Genomic DNA, 20,259 nt, shown 5'->3' on the forward strand with positions numbered 1-20,259 from the left:
ATATGGCAGATAGTCTCTCAATCAGCATTCTTCCTAATCAGTGTTCTTCCGTTGGTTCTCTATGTTCTGCTCGGAACCCTTTCTGATAGGAAAATACTTCGTTGATGGGTTCTACAACAGAAGAACATCGAGGGACAACCGAAGAACCCTTAAGACTTCTAATTTTTTTTTTTTTTTAGATATATGGCAGATAGTCTCTTAATCAGCATTCTTCCTAATCAGTGTTCTTCGGTGGACCCTGTATGTTCTACTTGGAACCAGTTCCAATACTGAAACACTCAGTTGATGGAAGGACAACCGGAGAACCCTTCAGAGTTTTTAAAAAGTGCATGGCAGATAGACTCCTAGTCAGCATTCTTGCTAATCAGTGTTCTTCGCTTGGTTCTCTGTGTACTGCTCGGAACCCTTTCTGATAGGAAAAGTCCTCGTTGAGGGGTTCTACAACAGTAGAAGAACCAGCAAAAGAAGAACCCTTAAGAGTATATGGCAGAGAGACATATAAACAAGGTTCGGGCAGCCTTTTTGAATGCAGAGACAGTGAGTCTCGGCGTCGTCCATCTCCTGCTGTTTCTATATTCCATATCAATGTAGCGTGTCTTTCTCTCCGTCCGTACTTCATATGCATTCCATAAAAGAGATGAAGCCCTGTCTGTGTCTGTCTCCGTCTCTCTCTCTCTGCCTATATTTCACATGAATTTTGGGTTCTTGTGATATGACTGTGTTCCTCCCTGAAGCACTGGTAAAGTGAAGCATTTAGTGACAGCAGGAGAGTCTGAAGTGTGTTAAATCACCTCCCTCCCAGCGACCAAGCACAGCACAGTGACAAATCTCTCAGCACATCCATTTCCTCTTCATCCGCCTCCAGCTCGGTGTGTTGTTGGGTTACTTTTCTTAACTGGAGCAGGACAAGAAGGACAGAATGCAGAGATAGAGCATAGAGTTTCCTGCTAGCCTGATGCTAATGAGGGGAAGTCTCTGGAGCAAGCTACGTCACTACCAAACACCATCCACCTCTCGGTATATGAGCACAGATTTAGGATCTGCTTTGGGCTTTTCTTGCTTAAATTCAGCCCTTCGAGATCATCATTCTACCCTCCGTGCTAACACCGGCGTACTTAGAGCTTGGCTGATCGCCTTTTATTCTATGAGGAAACATTTCTGTCCTGGTAGGTGTTCCCGGGATGGACTTCAGATCCACTGTGATCCTCAAGAGCTTTACTGAAGACGAATAAATAAATGCATTTTTGCCCGTTTTCTCAAAGGGTGACAAAAATTCTGGAGTTGACTAAACGCCATCGTCAAAAGGAACGACCAGACCGAGTGTTTACGCTCTCGGGGGAGGGAAAAGGTCGCTGCAGACGTTCTGCAGATTTGGGACAAGAACCATCATGTGACGTCATCACAACGTACCATGTGACATCATCACAACGCGCTTTTAACCAAAGCCCCCATCGATTCACGTGCGTCGAGCATGATTACAGCTAAAAGGTCTCATTTACCCACAAACAACACTGCGAAAGTTCACGCAAAACAGTTTCGCGCCACTGCGATTTCGCCAATTCCGGTAGCTTTCTGCATCGAGGATTTTGAGAGAGAGAAAAAAAAGCCGCAGATCAATCTAGCCTCCTTGGCCGCAACAATCACAAACAAAACTCCACGCAATCCTGTACGTACGGTTTAAAGCTCAGTGTACACTCAATGTCCAAAACAGGTACTCTTACTGATCGGGAAAAGTACACTTCGGTACCGTTTTATTTTTGTATATTGAGCTGTGTGGTTGGTTTCACGTGTTTCTCTTCACTGCTATCGGAACACATTTGGATGCATTTTTCAGCGCATTGTATGAGAAACGTGTCACGTCCAGCACTAGCGCAATTGTGCAGTTCTCATGCTTGGCCTCTAGGTGGGGATATTTTAGAAGCTATTTTCACACGTCTTGTAATACAAATGCGTGTCAAACGGACCTAATTCAGAACATGCCTTACCTTTAAAAAAAAAAAAAATGACCATAACACATCCTGTTGTTTTACTATAACATTGCTGAGTGCGGCTCATGTTTCTCACACACACACACACACACACACACACACACACACACAATATATATAATATATATATTGACCAAAAAATAAAATAAAAAAGCATGGTCTTTCCGTCCTCAATTGAATGTCTTTGAGGCACAGGACGACCTCTACATCCCAGAAGCGTCTTCTAAATGTGCTGAATGTGAAGATCAGGAGAACCGCACATTCAGTTTTCCTTCTATCGATGAGGGTGACGGTAGATGGTGTTCGCGTCCTTGGTGTCAAAGCCAGTGCTGTGGTGTGTGTGTGTGTGTGTGTGTGAGAGAGAGAGAGAGAGAGAGAGAGAGAGAAACGCGCCATATGCAGCCTTTTAACACACACTGCATCACCTGCCCGACGCGGACGCACCATCCAGCTCACTAACACCAAAAAAAGCGCGCCTTGAATTTCATTTAAATTATTATTATTATTATTTACATTTTGTTTCCATCACCTTTATTTGTCACTTATTATCAGTGATGACTCAAGGAGGACGACTGGTCGCTTTAGGAACCGTGACGCTCTGACATGGATTTGATGGATCACCTCTAGTGCGCGCGTCCTCAAAGTGCGCCTTGTATAATTATAATAATAATTATAATAATTTTTTACTCCCCCCCTCTTCGGATAACGTTCTTTCCGAATTTACTTTGGAGCTACTTCTTCGTCTTGTCTTGCACCTGAAGAGCAGCGCGGTGAGACAGCACAAACAGCAGTGTAACGTTAAGGGAGCACGTTTCTCCCCTGAATGTGCTGACGGAGAGAGCTCCAGGATGCCCCGCGCGCACTCCCATCACGCTGCGCACCGCGCTTCATGTGCTTGGAGAACTGAATTCTGAATTAGGAAGTACTGCGTTTGAAGTTTTCGAGTTGAACTCCGATCCCTTTTGTCGTCGTGATCATGCCTGTGAACGCCATGCCGAGAGCAGGGGGCGGCTCTCTGAGTCCGGCGGCGCTGTCCCGCAGCCTTTCCCGGCTCAGGGAGCTCCGAACGCGGACTCGCCTCATGCTGTCGCTCGGTGTGGCGCAGATGGTGCTCGGGAGTCTCATTTTGGCTGTGAGCTTCGCCGCTTTGGCTCTTACTACCTCTCCCAGAGTCAGGCATTCCTGTCCTTTCTGGGCCGGCTTCTCGGTAAGTCTTCTCTCAGTGCCAGTTGGGTTTCCACCTGAATTTTCTTTTCTTTCTTCAATATAACGCACGGGTATGTAGTACAGTAGGCTTTATGACTTGCATATACAGTACTCATTTGTCTGATGTGTTCTTACAACGAGACAGGACACATTTGTGCAAGTTAAGGAGGTTAAAAGTCTTGCTCAAGTGCCCATTGGTGGAAGCTGGGGGGGGGGGGGGGGGTTGGTGTTGGTGTTGGGATTAGAACTCTCAACCTTCTGATGAATCACTGAACCACTCTCCCTAGATAAATTACTCTTCTTTAATAAAGGGATGCTGTGGTGCAGTGGTTTGTCACGGTTTGGTGTCCAGCTGACTTTACCGTAGACATGGTGTACATCAGTTTACCTTTTTATTAATTTGTAATAATAATAATAATAATAATAAAGCATATTTGCCCCACTTAGTGGTTCACATGTTTGCCTCGCACCTCCGGGGTTGGGGGTTTGAGTCCCACTTCAACTCAACCCTGTGTCCACGGAGTTTGCATGTTTTCCCCGAGCTTTAGAGGTTTCCTCCACCAGTCCAAAGACATGCGGCGTAGGCTGATCGGCATCTCTAAATCGTCCGTAGTGTGTGAATGGGTGTGTGTGCGCGATTGTGACCTGCAATGGGTTGGCACCCCTTCCAGAGTGTCCCTCACCTCATGCCCCGAGTCCCCTGGGATAGGCTCAAGGCTCGCTGCGACACTGTGTACGATAAGCAGTACAGAAAATGGATGGATGGATGGATGGATGGATATTTACCCCACTTCTGGTTCTTTTCCACCAAAGAAAACTCCTCTACATTCTTCCTCGGAGGTTCTTCAGATAATTAGCGCCCGAGCCGATTATAAGTACAGCAGCAGAAAAAAATCAAAGGGGCCCCTCTTTATTTTCATCATGCCACCCTGGTGCCTTTATGAACAATCAGTACGATGAGTTAACTCCAGGATGATTGTCCGAAAGTGTTCCAGTCTGTATGTTCGATCTAGTGCTAGATCAAGCTTTCTATGAATAATCAGATAAACCATCGTTACACCTCGCAGGATACAAAGAACACCTGTATGACATCTGTACTCTGTATACATTAAAAAAACAAACAAACAAACAAGCGATCAAACCGATCTGAACAAAATTTAAAAATCAGAATTCCTTCAGATGCTCCAGATATAACCTAGCCATGTTTGAAGCATGGAAGAAGCACGCCTGTCCTAAATCTAATCGCTTTGTTCAGATGGACACTAGAAGAGTAAAGTCACGGGTTGTCAGTATCTTCGGAGGTAATGTAGTATGTAGTGTATAATGTGTAAACGCTGCACTGCACCACAGAGCGTTATTAATACGGACAAGCAGCGCTCGGTTTTAAGACGGCATTGTTGTCGGTGTGTGGTTTGGCAGGAGATCTTGCATGCTTTATGAAATCCTGTCATAAATTAAATGCCCGTTGTGAAATGCCATGCTGAAGTGATGAAGTGATCTGCCAGTGTTTGCAGTAAGGTAATAAAAACGTGACGGAAAGCCGTCCTGATGTACAGCTTGTTTGTTATTAAGTTGTTTAGGTATTTACCGGACTCGCCAAAACGATGTCGGGACACTATGCTTCGACGGTTCTCCGTTTTTGATATACCGCTACCTTTTTACGGTGAGCGTTTTTTTTTTCAGTCACGACGTTGACCGCTCAGCGGCGTTACTGACGGTTTAGTACTTCCTTTTTCATGTGTCCAAAGACATCATCTGCTACATGCAGAGGGTTTCTGGAAAGACAAAAGAAGGTCATAAAAAAGTGCTGGACGTGGAGCAGAGCAAATCCAGTTAGTTCCAGTGGAGCCCTCGTGCCTTGTGAATACATCAGGGAACATCTTTGTTTGTTCCTTCGTTCTAGGAGTTTGGTGTTCTGGGTAATCTTATAAGCAGCCAAGATCATGACTGCACCTTACCAGCGCTGAACGTGCTTATTTTATTTGTATGTTTACTTTCCGTTAGTTTTTCTTTGATGAGTTGGATGTAAGTTGGACGACTGCTTGTGTGACACCAGGGCCGTCATTCTGCTTTCCATCTGCAGCATTACTGTGCGCTCGTCTTGTTTTGTTTGTTTGTTTGTTTGTTTGTTATATATAATTCTAATTAGAATTATAACACAGTGGCCAGTACTCAAATCTGAAGAAGTGGTTCCAGCTATAGTTCAGACCACAGGATTGTATTAATGTGCTCGTTCTGATATGTTATCATTGTTCTAGTAGCAGCTAGGGGTGTAACAATACACTCCGGTCACGACTCGCTTCAATTGGATTCACATCATATTTTGAACAAAACTTTTACGAAGAAAAATGATGACTGAAAAGACTCCCTTTTTTTAAATATAAACCATTCAAAACAATGAGCCATTTCCGTTTGTATTAAATGAAATCAAGTTCGGTATTGCAAACAAAGCATACTACAGGTGCAGTATATCTTAAAAAGAAATAAAGACATAAACAAAGGGTCTGACCCGGCGGAAACGATAATCAAACATGATGATCTCTGTAGCAGTGCCTGAGACGCCATTAAAGTAGAGCTCCAAAGTCGGCTAAAACGCCCGACTTCTGTTCTTCGACTTCGCGAATTCCGTGTCATTTGAAAGCTCCTTTTAAGTTCTAATGCGGTTTTGTAACCTTATAACCTATAGCGCGTGTCAGTCTGAGCTATCCGTCGCTTCGTAAGTTCAGATGATTGTCAGTAATGGCGCAGGCTGTCCAAGAAAGAACGCGATCATGTGACCAGCATACTCCGTGTATATTTGATCTCTTTGAGTCAAACAGATTGGGACCTCCGGCGTCCAGACAGTACGGCCGCGTCACGTACATAATCCATACAACGCCGATTTCCATGATGTGAATTCTCATGACGCGCCTGATACGGTTATTTCACGTCGCGACGCATCGTCACAGCTCATTCGCAGCGACTCGTACGGTGAACCATCTACCTAATCTAAGACTAGTAATCAACAGGATTTAAAAACATGCTGTCGGTTAACAAAGAAAAACGCAGAATAGTTGACCTGGTGCTGTGATTATTTGGCATTTCTGGAAGGAGTCTCCAGTGTCAGCGCTAGTCGAATTTCTTCTTCTTCTTCACTTCGAGAGAAAACGGAGAGAACGACGGTTCGTATAGCTGTTATAACACAAGTCGTTCGTCTAGCAGACGTTCCATGACATTACGCTATATAACGGTTAAAGAAACCTGGCAGCGTAAATCTATCCAGACTATAAACCAGGCGTGTAGCTGTTGACCGTTAAGGGCCGTGGGCCAACACCGCTCTGTCCGAGAGAGATCCCCCAGAGCCGTCTGTCTTTACCGTCCGACGTAAAGAACAGCAGTGCAGGAAATGTGCTCTTAAAATTTCCCAATGCCCATTAGTAAATATTTATGAGGCAATACTTCTAAGATTTTGTGCCAGAGACCCCCTCCAGCGCCACAAGACGCCTCAGTAGCATACAGATTGAGGGATGTGTGGACGCATATACATGGGAGTGTTGTGTGCGTGTGGTGACGGAGATAAGCAGCCCGGGGGTCAGAGGTGAAACAGCACGTCTTGTGTCTGGTTGATGAACACAGAGCTGTTACGCTCCTGATAGCGCTGTGAACTCCGTCTGCGCTTTAACGTTACATGTGTTCTAGATTGTCATGTAAAATCTGGTTTGTGACACACCAGTGCTTTTCTCTCTGTGTAGAAGCCAAGAGGCAGGATTTTCTGTTTTGTGTGGTTTCTTTTATCACACACACACACACACACACACACACACACGGCAGAAGGCGCATGAATTCAACATTCAGCAGAAGGCATCAGCAGTGGCTGGTTTGCATAAGTAGCCTTGAGGTCACCGCACACACACACACACCACGAACGGATGAACACAGATCACACACACACACAAACACACACACACACACACACACACACGCTGTTCGGCTGTCACTAACCACCCGAACGGAACGACAGGCGGTAGGGAATATAACGTAACATGGTGTAACATAGGAAAGGAAAGCAAAGGAAAAAATATTTACGTGAAGAAAAGGAAAGGAGAAAGAAAGGAAGGAATGAAAACTGAAGGGGAAAGGGGGAAACGTGGAGTGAAGCAGAAAGGACTGGGAACAGGAGAGGAAAGGAAGTAGAAGGGAAATGGAAATGGGAAAAGAAACATAAAAAAGAAGAGAAGGAAAGGACATGAAACGGAAGGGAAGTGGGAAAGGGTGAAAGAATGGAAAGGAAAGGGAAAGAAACAGAAGGGAATGGAGATGGGAAAGGTAACATAAGAAGGAAAGGAAAACATAAGGGAACGGAAAAGGAAGAAAAGAGATGGGAATAAGAATGATAAGAGAAAGGGAATGGAAAGTGAAGGCAAGAGAGGGAAAGGGAATGTAAGGGAAATGCAATAGACGAAAGAAAGAATGGAAGGGCTAGGATAAGAAAAGGGATAAAGGAAAGAGAAGGAAACGGAAAGGAAATTTGAAGGAGGAGATAAAAGGAGAGGAAAGGGGAAGGAAATGGAGGGGGGGGGCGGTCGGTGAAGCCATAGTAGTTTAGTGATTAGCACGTTTGCCTCGCACCTCCAGGGTCGGGGGTTCGATTCCCGCCGTGTCCCTGTGTGTGTGGGGTTTGCATGTTCTCCCCGTGTTTCGAGGGTTTCCTCCGGGTACTCCGGTTTCCTCCCCCAGTCCATCCAAGGACATGCATGTAGGCTGATTGGCGTGTCCAAATTGTCTGTAGTGTGTGAATGTGTGCGCGACTGTGCCCTGTGATGTTTTGGTACCCTGTCTAGGGTGTCCCCCGCCTTGTGCCCCGAGTCCCCTCGGATAGGCTCCAGGCTCCAGAAAATGGATGGATGGTTATATGGAGAATGGAAAAAAGGGGAAAGAAAGGGAAAGGAAATATATATATATATATTAGATCTAGATATATAGAGAGAGGCAGGTAGGAAAAGGAATGTCAGCGTAAGGAAAAGGAAGGAGGAAGGGAATGTATGGGGTGGAAAAGGAATATGATGAGAAGAAGAAGAAGGGAATATGTGGTGAAAAGCTTGAATGTGAGAAAGTGGGAACGGAAGACATCAGTTATAAAGATATAAAGAAAAGGAAAGAGAGAGGTGAGGAAAGACAATACGCCTCGTGCTGGAAGACCCCTATTTTTATCCTCGGAATCTAGCGCCCCTCCCCCATTTCTCTCCTTTACTAAAATCCATCATCTCTCGGTGTGGGGCATCAGTCAGACGTACAGACCCTCCCACTGTCTCTGTGCTCGGCAAGAACACCAGGGGAGTCGAGAAGGTGTGTGTGTGTGTGAGATGTATTATAAAACGCATCCATGGACATTCTTACACACTTAAGATAGGACCGTTTTTCCTCACTGAAGTTAAAAATACTCCAGTCGCCTCTACAAAACCTAATTAGCAGCATATTGAGAAGAGCATCAGTGCTGAGTGAAGACCGAGAGAACGACGCTAGAGGAGTGTGTGACAGCCGTGTGTGAAATAAGTGTGTGACGCCGTTCGTGTGCTAATGTGTGATACTCATTATTAATGGAGTTATAATGGAGCTGGGAGTTTGGAGGTGGGGTGTGTGTGTGTGTGCGTGTGTGTGTGCGTGTGTGTGTGCGTGTGTGTGTGCGTGTGTGTGTGCGTGTGTGTGTGTGTGTGTGTGTGTGTATGTTTCTGGGTGGTGGAAACATTGTTTGTGTGTGAAAAAACACAAATTTTTTTGTTAAACAGAAACATCCTATTGCCCTCTAGAGCCTTTCAGAGACTGGCAAATTCCTGTGTGTGTGTGTGTGTGTGTGTGTGTGTTCAGGGTGTGTGTGTGTGTGTTCAGGGTGTGTGTGTGTGTGTTCAGTGTGTGTGTATGTGTGGGTGTGTGTACAGTGTGTGTGTGTGTGTGTGTTCAGGGTGTGTGTGTGTGTTCAGGGTGTGTGTGTGTGTTCAGTGTGTGTATGTGTGGGTGTGTGTACAGTGTGTGTGTGTGTGTGTGTGTGTGTGTGTTCAAAGTGTGTGTGTTTTCAATGTGTGTTCAGTGTGTGTTCAGCGTGTCTGTGTTCATTGTGTGTGTGTGTGTGTTCAGTGTGTGTGTGTGTGTGTGTGTGTGTGTGTTCAGTGTGTGTTTGTGCTGGTTTTAGTACACACACACACAATCAACCCCAGAATTATTGGCACCCTTCACTAATTATAACAGGCAACTTACATTTCCTCAGACAAAACAATCTTTCTAATAGTAACGTTTATTTAAATTATAGTATTAAAAAAAAATATTTGCAGCAAAACTTTTGGGACATAAATGTGATCGGATAAATGAGATATTTTTATATTTCTTTGTCATCTACTCACATGAGGAGGAGCTTTTAATGGAAAAACATATATCTACGGATTTGCTGCGTACACTCTTAAAAAAAAAAAAACCCAAAAAAACACCGGGTTAAAAACAACCCAAATTGGGTTATTTTTAGCGCAGCGGCCGGGTAAATATGGGACAGAACACATTCTGGGCTAAACTCATCCATCAAGTTGGGTTGTTAATTGTAACCCAGCAAACGGGTTGGTTTTCAACCCAAACGATCGTTTCATTTTCACAAAAACGCTGGGTTCGTTTTATTTCCTGAATGCGTTATATACCACATTATAAACAAATACGCCGACGTGGCGTCTCTTTTATCCCTACACGGTGTTCAGAAATGTATTGTAGAGCTGCTAAAGTGGTGTTTGTATGTAGACGTTGAAGTAAACGACTCAAATGAGACATATATTTAAGACGAAAACGTCAGATTTTCATCAAAGGAGACGTTTAAAACGTCCAAAAAAAACCACCGGAGTGACCAACTTACGGTCCAGTGGGCGTTACAGACAAGTACGCCAAAGATGACGAAGACAGCGCTGCATTTAATGTCGTGTGAACTGGACCGTTATCGCACGTTTGTGCTTTTTCGAGTGTACAGTAATGGTTTTATGGATAAATATGTTGATACGAACCTGTAAATAGATCGACAGTCTCCGTGTGAGAACCGTTACCTCCACCTGAGGCGAACTCGGACAGTCCGAGCTGAGTTGATTTGACCCGAGGAGCTGGGCTGAGGCGTCGGGGTGGGGGAGGGGTGCATTGATTGACCTGTCAGTGAGAATAACCCAGCCACTGACACAAAACTACCCAAAAGCTACCCGAGACTGAGAAAATAACCCCATTAAATGACCCTTCTGGTTAACTTAACTTCATTACAGTAAGCATGCTTCAAGGCACTTCCCGCTTGCAAACTTCATGCTGTGTATGTGACTACCTCTGGTGCTGCTGCCTAGTGTGTAAGATAGGTACACATTACCTATGAGGTAGAGCTCATAATGAACGTTAAACAGAAATATCGCGATACACGGTACGTCTCATGCCTAATAAAATACACACCGATCGATTGCTGAGAGCGATGAGAGGCTCGGTTTGCCCAGTGCAGCTCTAGCTGATCCCTGAGCTATGTTTTATTAGTCACGGGAACATTTCAGAGAGAATTTGTGACTGTGTGTGAGCTTATAATGGCACAGAGATGCGTTCCGTGTTTATATCACTCGCATTGCAGTGCATCACATTTACAAAACCGGCAATGGAAAACTACTGTAATGAGGGATTATTCCAAACGTACGGTAAACGCATGGACGTGAAATCTATTTAAAACATTTTTTTAAATTCAATTTTTAAATTCAAATTTTTTTCTTTATCGCTGAAGTTGTGTTTTTTTTTTTTTTTTAAGAGCTTTAGACGGGCTCCATGTTGTCCGCAACAAGCAGCTCCACGAGCACATTACTGGGCTTTTTAAAGGGAAGTTGTCGACCGTGTATGGCGATTCGGGGGCGTGTCTTTATGCAGATGAGCGTGGTCATGCACAACCGGAGCCGTCTAGACGGTTTGGGATTTATAAACGTCGTTTGCGCACAGCTCTGCGCATACACGTGCGATAAATGGCGATTTCTTTGTCCGTACTGGCGTCTCTTACTGACCTTATGTGGAGTTTTAACGCAGCGATGACACAAACGCAAGTGCGATCTCGATCGCCAGAGTGGAAACCTGTTATGGCAAGGAGATGTACCATTATTTAAAAAAATAAATACGTTAATAGGGTGTCGATATGTTTGAAAGGATACTGTGCTGTAATGTAAAAAAAAAAAACACACATCACACGGCATGTGTTATTCATAGTCAATGTATATTCCTTAAGCTCGCGTTCATGAGGGTGTGTGTGTGTGTGTGCGTTAAAGAGTATTTCCTAGAGCGCAACGATTTGTGCTTAATGTGTGTGTGTGGACCACACAAAGAGAGGTCTGGTGATTAATGCCTTTTGTGTGTTCATCCCCGCAGGCCCACGCTCAGCGGTGAGACGCCGCACTGTTTCACTCATTCATCCCTCTTTTCCTCTCACATGATTCCCACTGACAGCAAGGCCTCCTCCCGAGAGAGAGAGAGAGAGAGTACAAAGCCTTTCGCGTTCTCTTTTTAATGTAAAAATTCTGCGCAGTATAACAGTTAGTCAGTTTTATCAGCCCATACCGGATGCCGCAGAGTCTCTCTATTTTTTTTTTTTTTTTTATGATTGCTGCGGCCTTAGAAAAAAAATTTGCGGTGCATCTTGTGGAGATTTTTTTTTTTTTGCGTTTTTTTTTACTTTTTTAAAAAAAAAAATTGTGGAAAACTACTCGAATCGGCGAAATCGCGATCAGTCGCACAAAATCGTCTTTCACAGCGACGTCCGTCGGTAAACGAGACCTTTTAGCCGTACTCATGTTCGACGCACGTGACTCGGAGAGGGTTTTCGGCTGAACGCACGTCGTGCGACGTGGCCCAGATCTGCGGAAAATCTGCAGTAATTTGAAAAAAAAATGGCAAGCTCCTCTGAATATCGCGGCGTTTTCCTTGACCTCGTGTTCGTTTCTGCAATCGCGGAATCCTGGAGGAGCTGTTTTAATCAGGGACTGCGTTCGAGATGACCCCCCCCCCCCCCGTCCCCTTTTTTCTTTCTTTTCTTTTCTTTTCCGATACCGATAAGTGTCTGCCGATATCCATGTCCATCTGAAGAGATTTATTTATTTATTTATTTATTTATTTCAACTAAAGCACTTCAAAATCCAAGAAAGGTACATAGCTATAAACACGACTTACCGAAAATCGCAGTATCCATGGAAACATCACAGACACGGCAAATACTCACCCTCATACAATTTTTACTTCAAGTCAGTCTCCGCCCACGAACCAGCAGCACATACAGTATCAGAGCGCTTCACACAGACCCTTGTGTGTGTCGCCTGGCGAGCCGCACCGCGTTCGGGTGGAAATGCGGATGGAGCGCTTACTCAGACTCCTGCGGCCCTACAGTGGCTGCTGGCTTGACAGTTAAGGGACGTACGCCAACCCTCATGTGGAGGCACACGGATCAGCCGGACCACAGACTGAGAGCGAGAGATAGAGAGAGAGAGGGAAATTTGGAATGAAGGACAGTCATGTCTGATTTGGATGGATCAGCTTATTGGACTCAGGAGGACCGATTCTCCACACCTCTTCGCTCAGCTCTAATGGATGCCTCAGCCTCTTACTCCCACTGCCTTCTGGCTAAAAAATAATCCACCTGTCATTCAAATAGTTGCTGTTTTTTTTTTTGCAAACCCTGCATAGAGGAAAGGTCTGGCACGAGGGAGGCTTCAGGAGGCTTCAGCATTTTCTTCCTAATAGATTTCACGCTTCAAAAATAAACAGATTATTTCGCTTGCTATCAGAACCAGGTTGTACAGGTTGAGATCGTCGTTTTTTTTTTTAAGGGTTTTCTCCCTTAATAATAATAATATCGGTCTCAAAAGCCGGATTAGCCGTGCACGGTGGGAGCTCGCCGGTTCTTCCAGAGCAGATTGGTCTCGATGATTTTATTACCGTCACGTATTCAGCCAAGGTGAAGAATTTGGCAGGAACAGAGCTACCACTACAGGTGGAGATTAATTGATTATAGGTTCTTCTTCTTCTCAACAAACAAAAACAAACAAACAAAAAAATAACGGCACGTCTAGATCGTGGATTTCCATCTCCAAAAAGACAAGACTCGTTCGATCTTGTTGCTTATATGCTTATATTTTCTTTCCATAGTCGGCACGGTAACGCCGTTTCCTTTTTCAGTACTCGTACTGATCCCTAAACCTCGAGCCGATAATTCGTTCTTTTTTAAAAAATGCTAAACTTTAGTGTGTATATATATATTTTTAAAAACATTTGAGAAGTCAGAGACGCACTTCACGTCCTGTCGTCACACGCCCGCCCGTTGTACCCGCTTAACTCTTAGGACACGCGTCAGTATGTGACGCTCTCTTACAGAACGACAACTCCCGATGTTCTTTCAAACAATACATCTTTCTCTCCTAAAGGAAGCGTAGTTCATCTCCACTCTGTCCTCGTTATATCTCGTCGTATCTCACACCACGGGCTGCTTCACTGTTTTATGGATGGAAAGATGCGAATCGTCCGCCGTACAAGTCCCCGTGACTATGGAAACGAACATGTATTAGAACGAGTGCTAATTATTGATATAATCGTCAGGGCGGTTGTCCGAGAAAACGAATCGCCATCTTCTGACCAATCCGCGTGACCTTTTAGAGAAATATTTTATTTATTGATAAATAAACCTCCCGTGCTGCAGATGCCCCGAGTAACCAGCCGTGTGTAGGGATCGCTTCGTGACTGTCTAAACTTTGATTAGTGATTTATAGCGTAGAGGTGGAAATGTGAGCAGAAAAGCACCCGTAGTGGGATGGGGAAATTATCTGAGCAAATTAAGACCTCTGTGCATACTAAGTGGCAAATTAGAGGCCGTGATGGGAGTTGCTCATTTCCTGTGTTGGTTAAATTGCTTTTTACAGATGCCTAATATAGACTGTGATTAAAGATGAAGAGCTGTGGAGGACCGGGGCATTTTTTTTTAATTTATTTTTTTATAACAGGTCTGCGAGTAACTGGACCTGAATTCAGTGAAAATATCTGACTTCACTGCAAGCCGAGCACTTTTAACCGGAATTATTCATTTTATCCAAACTCGAATCAATCAGTACACCGCATCTTCCTACATCATGTTTTTGCTTCAGAAATGATGGAGCTTTCAAAATCAGTGCTTTTTTAAAAAATTTCGGATTGTACCGCCGAGCACAGGGGTTAAAAAAAAGACACGTAAAAACCGCGGGTAAGCCAAAAGACCTGGGATTCCCATAGAGTAACTACTCGAAATACATCTGCAGCGCTTTCAAGGGCACGCTAATTCAAGAACCCGGACGATCCAGGTTGAACTTGCACTTATATATTTTGGTTTGAAGCTCGCGCCATAGCCTGGTGTAAAAATGCTTCAAACACTTATATAAACAGAAGAGAAACCTCTGCATCTTTTCAGTTAGCTCACGAGTAAGTACGCAACCTGCTGATTGCTCGAGGGAGAGGGAGAGAGGGAGAGAGAGAGAGGGGAGGGGGGACCACAAACAGCTCGTTAATATAACTGTGAAGATAGGTGTCAGGTGTGCCGCGTTAATTAGTTTATCCCCATACAAATCCCTCCTGTTGCTAAGCCACGCCCCCACCTGCTACAACGTCGCTCTCGGTACGTTTACACGGACAGCGATAATCCGATATGAACCCGATTAAGACGATACTCGGATTAAGAAACTAGCATGTAAACAGCGATTGATGACCTTAATGCGATTAAAGTCACACTCGAAGTAAACACAAATGGAATTAAGACATGTGGAGTATTCCTGTTTTAGTCGCGTTATCGTCGTGCGTTACGGACACGTACACACCTTAATCACGCTATTAACGTCGTGTGGGAGTTTTCACCGCATCGTGCGACAGGACACGTACACACACGGCAGCGCTCGACCGTTTGACGGCGAACAAGAGAGCACGGCTGCGTCCCAAACCGCGTACTCATATACTGTATAGTAGGAAGTGAAATACGTGTATTTCGGCTGCTATATAGTAGGTAAGTACGCGGTTTGGGACGCAGCCCACGGCTTCAAGCAGTCGTCCATCTGCACGTACAGCGCGACAAATAATAAACCGCGCTTGAAGCTTCCGTCAAAATATAAACACCCAGAACTGTACGTCGATACGTGAAATTCTGGAGGGGACGTCGGACGGCGTGGCGCGGAGACGTAATGACGTGCGGCGTTAATCCGTCTGTGTTCTATAACACCTAAAACGGGTACATGAAAGGAGTATTCTAAACGCGACTCATGTAAACACCTTAATCAGAATACCGTCTTATTCAGAATGAGGTCAGTAATCGGATTACTGCTGTCCGTGTAAACGTAACGTCTGTGAGAAAAACGCTGCGTCCTAATTCGCCTACTTATTCTACGCACTAAACGTACGTACTTTTACATACGTAAGGATCCACAACTCAGAAAATCTACAGGGAGCAGTAGACCATCCGGGTACCTTTTGGATACTCGTTTCAACATACTACGATTTAGGATACACTTCATTCTAATCTCGTTTACTATTTAGGACGGATAGCAGACGCGGCGTACGTGTTGATGTACGATCCGTTCACTCACCGCTAAGTGTCTGTGCGTCGTTTTAATCCGCTTAATTTGTGCTTCATTTGGAACTTTACACCTTGACTGACTTCCGAAACGGTCAGATGGTGCGACTAGCTGCTATCTCGGCCCTAACTACCGGACAACGTGCGCATAGTAGCTTCTGGTTTTACTTCCGTGGCATCAGAGTATCACAAGCGATCAGTCATTAGTCCAGAACCAATCGTGTATGATAATCGACTACATCTCATGAGATACAACCGTCCGCATCGCGCGAAAGTCCAGTCGATATCGAACCGTGTAATAGATGAAGCTCCTTCCTCACTTTCACTTCAATTTCTTCTTCCCTCCTTGTAATCGGTTAATGAATTCCACCCATCTTTGACAGTATTGATCAATTAACTGAAATACACTCAGTAATTACATTATCCAGATTTGCTTTCCTCACATCATTTTTCTCTGAATTAATGAAAGGTGTGTCCGTTTGTGCCTCGGTCGTTAATCTTTTACGCAGTGCCCTCGTTTTTTTTTTGTTTTTTTTCTCGCCCCCACCCCCACCCCCACCCACGTGCTTCTAGCTCCCCCGGTGATGCCGCAAGCTGTTCAGGTGTCAGCGGTCAGTAGTAATTCACTTTCACTGTGCAGTTCGTCATTGCAAGCACGCTCGTTTTTCTCCTGTCTCTGCAGTGGATCTTCTCGGGGGAGTCGGAATCTCTCAGCTTAAGCTGACGTTCACGTCAGCGCACGTTCTGGGTTGTTGGGATCGTAATGTTTTTATTAAATGATGGATGTCCAAACGGAGGCTTCTGGGACAGATCTGATGCAGAAATGTCTTCTGTGTGGGTTTTCATAGGAAGATGAGTTTTATACAGTGGGACTGAGAAAGACGAGTCGCACGTGGGGGGTTCTTTATTATTTAAAAGAAAAATTCCTCTTTTTTTTTTTTTTTTGTGGTCCTCGGCACAGACGAAAATTCAAGGCACCGGGATTTCCAACACTCGGTTCTTTCCTGCAGATCTCAAATGAGAATAACAGTAATGCACACATTTTGTCGGAAATGTATATTTTGGCATCAGAGCTATCTGTCTGTCTGTCTGTCTCTGCCTGTCTATCTGTCCATCTGTATATCTATCTACAGATGTGTCTGTCTGTCTCTCTGTCTATATAGCTGTCTGGCTGTCTATATATCTCTGTCTGTAGATTTGCTGTAATATGTCTGTAGGTCTGTCTGTCTATCTGTCCATCTGTATATCTCTCTCCAGTTGGGTCTGTCTGTCTCTCTCTGTCTATATATCTGCCTGACTGTCTGTCTGTCTTTCTATATATCTGTCTGTAGATCTCCTGTATCTGTCTATAGGTCTGTCTGTCTGTATATCTGTCTATCCATCTTTATATCGGTCTATATATCTGTCTGTCTCTCTCTGTCTATATATTTGTCTGACTGTCTATATATCTGTCTAGATCTAATATATCTGTAGATCTACTGTATCTGTCTATAGGTCTGTCTGTCTGTATATCTGTCCATCCATCTTTATATCTGTCTCTCTCTGTCTATATATCTGTCTGTCTGTCTATATATATCTGTCTGACTGTCTATATATCTGACTGTCTGTCTATATGTCTATATATATATCTGTCTGACTGTCTATATATCTGTCTAGATCTACTATATCTGTAGATCTACTGTGTCTGTCTGTAGGTCTGTCTGTCTGTATATCTGTCTATCTGTTTATAGATCTGTCTGATGATCTATCTATCTATCTGTCTGTAGCTCTGTCTGTAGATATATCAATCTATAGATCTGTCTCTGCACATAGATATAGATAGCTATCTGACCGTCTGTCAGTCTTCAGATCAATCTGTCTGTCTGCCTGCCGAGCTGTCTGTCTGATTAGAGATCTTTCTGTCTGTTTGCATGTCTAAATATCTAGCTATTTTTCTGTAAATCTGTCTGTCTGTACTATCTTTCTGTCTGTCTGTCTGTAGATCTATACGTCTGTTTATGGATCTGACTGTCTGTCTGTCTGACCTCATATCTGTGTATTAATCTGTAGATCTGTCGACTTATCTATCTATTTGTAAATCTGTCTGTCTGTATATCTGTCTGTCTGTAGAGCTGTCTGTCTATATGTGTCGATGGTAGATCTGTCTGTGTGTGTGAACTCTGAGGTGAAGAACGCACCATTAGCTCGGTGTGTTTGTTTCAGTGTGTGAGAATGTGAAAGCCAGAGCTCGACTCCGCGACGGCCTTTTCCTTCACCTCACTCAGACGATCTCTCCTCTCGGTCTCTGAAGCTCAGAACATTCCACGCTTCCCGAGATAAAGGTGAAGTTTATTCTAGTAAAGCAGCGTCACGTCCGGAAGGCTGTCTGTATCGAAATCTCCGAGGCATTCCTCCGCTCTTCATGTGCGTAAGGATTGGGAGCTTTATTATCTTCTCTCCTGGTTGTAGCTCATATTGTGTGGATAATGCAGCCAGATCAGAGATCTGGTTTAATAAAAACGAGCAGGGCAGAACAGCTCGAGCATAAACACGAGCTTAAGTAGGCTCACGCAGGAGAGACAGCCCGGCCGTAAACGTGACATCGGGTGTCTGATGTCTCTCGTGTCTCCTCTACTGGAGTTAATGCAAACGTTAATCTGGGAAAAACAAATTCCGACGATTTTCCGAAATTCGATCTTTTTCCATTCGTTAAACTGCTTTATCCCGATCAGGGGCTCAGGACACCGTACATTCACACACTCATTCACACACTCATTCACACCTCGCAGTGATTTAGAATCACTACTACACCTACCTGCGGGTTTTTCCGACATGGAAGGAAACCAGAGAATTTATCCGGCGGGAGAAAACTCCACTCAGTTCAATTCCATTTCAATTCGATTTTATTTGTGTAGCGCTTTTAACAACGGGCGTTGTCTCAAAGCGGCTTTACAGAAACATGTAAACACAGGATGGAGATTTTAAGTGGGTGAATTTATCACTATTGAGCGAGCCGGTGGTGACGGTGGTGAGGAAAAACTCCCTGAGATGATACGAGGAAGAAACCTTGAGAGGAACCGGACTCCGAAGGGAACCCGTCCTCATCTGGGGAACGACGGATAGTGTGAAAGTAAAGGAAAGTTCATTATGGTGTTTATATGAAGTCTGTTTGTTGAACTAGTCCACTGTTCACTAAAGGAGACCCGAGTGTAAAACTGCACGTGGTAATCGCAGTCCCGAGGCCATCGCAGCAACCGTCGTCCCAGCAACCACAGCGAGAACGTCCATGTGGAATCGAGGTCCAAACCCATTTCCATGACACTTCAAGCGGTACCGTCCTCAGCGATCTCCAGGGTGTAGCCTCCAGTTGGAGCTGGAGCCACACAGAACCTGAACTCGAACCGGGGATTGAACCGGCGATCCTGGAGCTGTGAGGCAACAACGCTACCTTCTCGTTTATTTTCTACACTCCCTCCAGGATCGCGGAAATTAACACAAAATCAAGCAAACTCGGCAATATTCGGAGGAGCCTGCGATTCTTCAAAACTCCCGCAGATTTTCCGTAGATTCGGGCCGAGACGCGTCGTGAGGCAGAGCCCTCTTCGATTCACGTGCGTTGAACACGAGTACAGCTAAAACGTCAAGAATTTTGTCAAAAAACAGTTGAAATTTTTGGCAATTAAAAAAAATATATATAAAAAATCCAAAAAAGTTGCGTTGCAAATTTTAGAAAAAATCCGCAGCAAAATCGAGAGTTTTTGGCCACAAACATTTCCAGTGTAAGGAGAGTAGGGGCGTGCGTAATAATAATAATAATAATAATAATAATAATAATAATAGTAATCAGGTGTGCAGTCGGGATTTTGAAGTGATTGATTCTGCAGTTATGGGATTTTCACGAATACCGAATTTCTTGCGTAAACGCCCGTATGAACAATTTACGAAGAAGTAGGTCCGTATGCAGCTCGATAAACGCGGCCCAGTGCGTTTGTCTGCATGGAAACCCGATTTCACTTTCTTCTTTGTGCACCTGAGAGACAACAAAAAGGCCGCGCTTACGCGTTTAAACAGCGGCCCTCCACAACGACTAGCTCGAGGGGAAAAGCCAAAGTGAGCTGAATGAAAAGACTAGCTGAGGTTTAAGCACGATAGACTTCTTTCAGAGGGACACGCCATGTAGCTGTCTCTCTCTCACTCACGCTCTCTCTCTCTCTCTCTCTCTCTCTCTCTCTCTCTCTCACTCTCTCTCTCCCTCTCACTCTCTCTCTGTCTCTCTCTCCCTCTCTCTGTGTGTGTCTCTCTCACGTTCTCTCTCTCTGTCTCTCTCTCTCTGTGTCTCTCTCTCCCTCTCTCTCTGTCTCCCTCTCACTCTCTCTCTGTCTCTCTCTCTCTCTCTCTGTGTCTCTCTCTCTCTCTGTGTCTCTCTCTCACGCTCTCTCTCTGTGTCTCTCTCTCCCTCTCTCTCTGTCTCTCTCTCCCTCTCACTCTTTCTCTGTC

At 44.5% G+C, this 20,259-nt stretch overlaps 1 protein-coding gene across 1 annotated transcript in view; it reads left to right on the forward strand.

Annotated features, from left to right (window-relative positions):
- Window positions 1-2,289: 2,289 nt before the first annotated feature.
- The window catches only part of fam189a1 (family with sequence similarity 189 member A1), a 121,482-nt gene continuing 103,512 nt past the window's right edge, over window positions 2,290-20,259 (forward strand). The window contains exon 1 of the mRNA XM_053617373.1: window positions 2,290-3,195. Coding sequence (XP_053473348.1) covers window positions 2,965-3,195 — 231 coding nt within the window. The 5' untranslated portion in view covers window positions 2,290-2,964. The remainder of the gene's footprint in view (window positions 3,196-20,259) is intronic.

Source organism: Ictalurus furcatus, chromosome 27 (assembly GCF_023375685.1).
Source record: "Ictalurus furcatus strain D&B chromosome 27, Billie_1.0, whole genome shotgun sequence".
Classification (NCBI taxonomy): domain Eukaryota; kingdom Metazoa; phylum Chordata; class Actinopteri; order Siluriformes; family Ictaluridae; genus Ictalurus; species Ictalurus furcatus.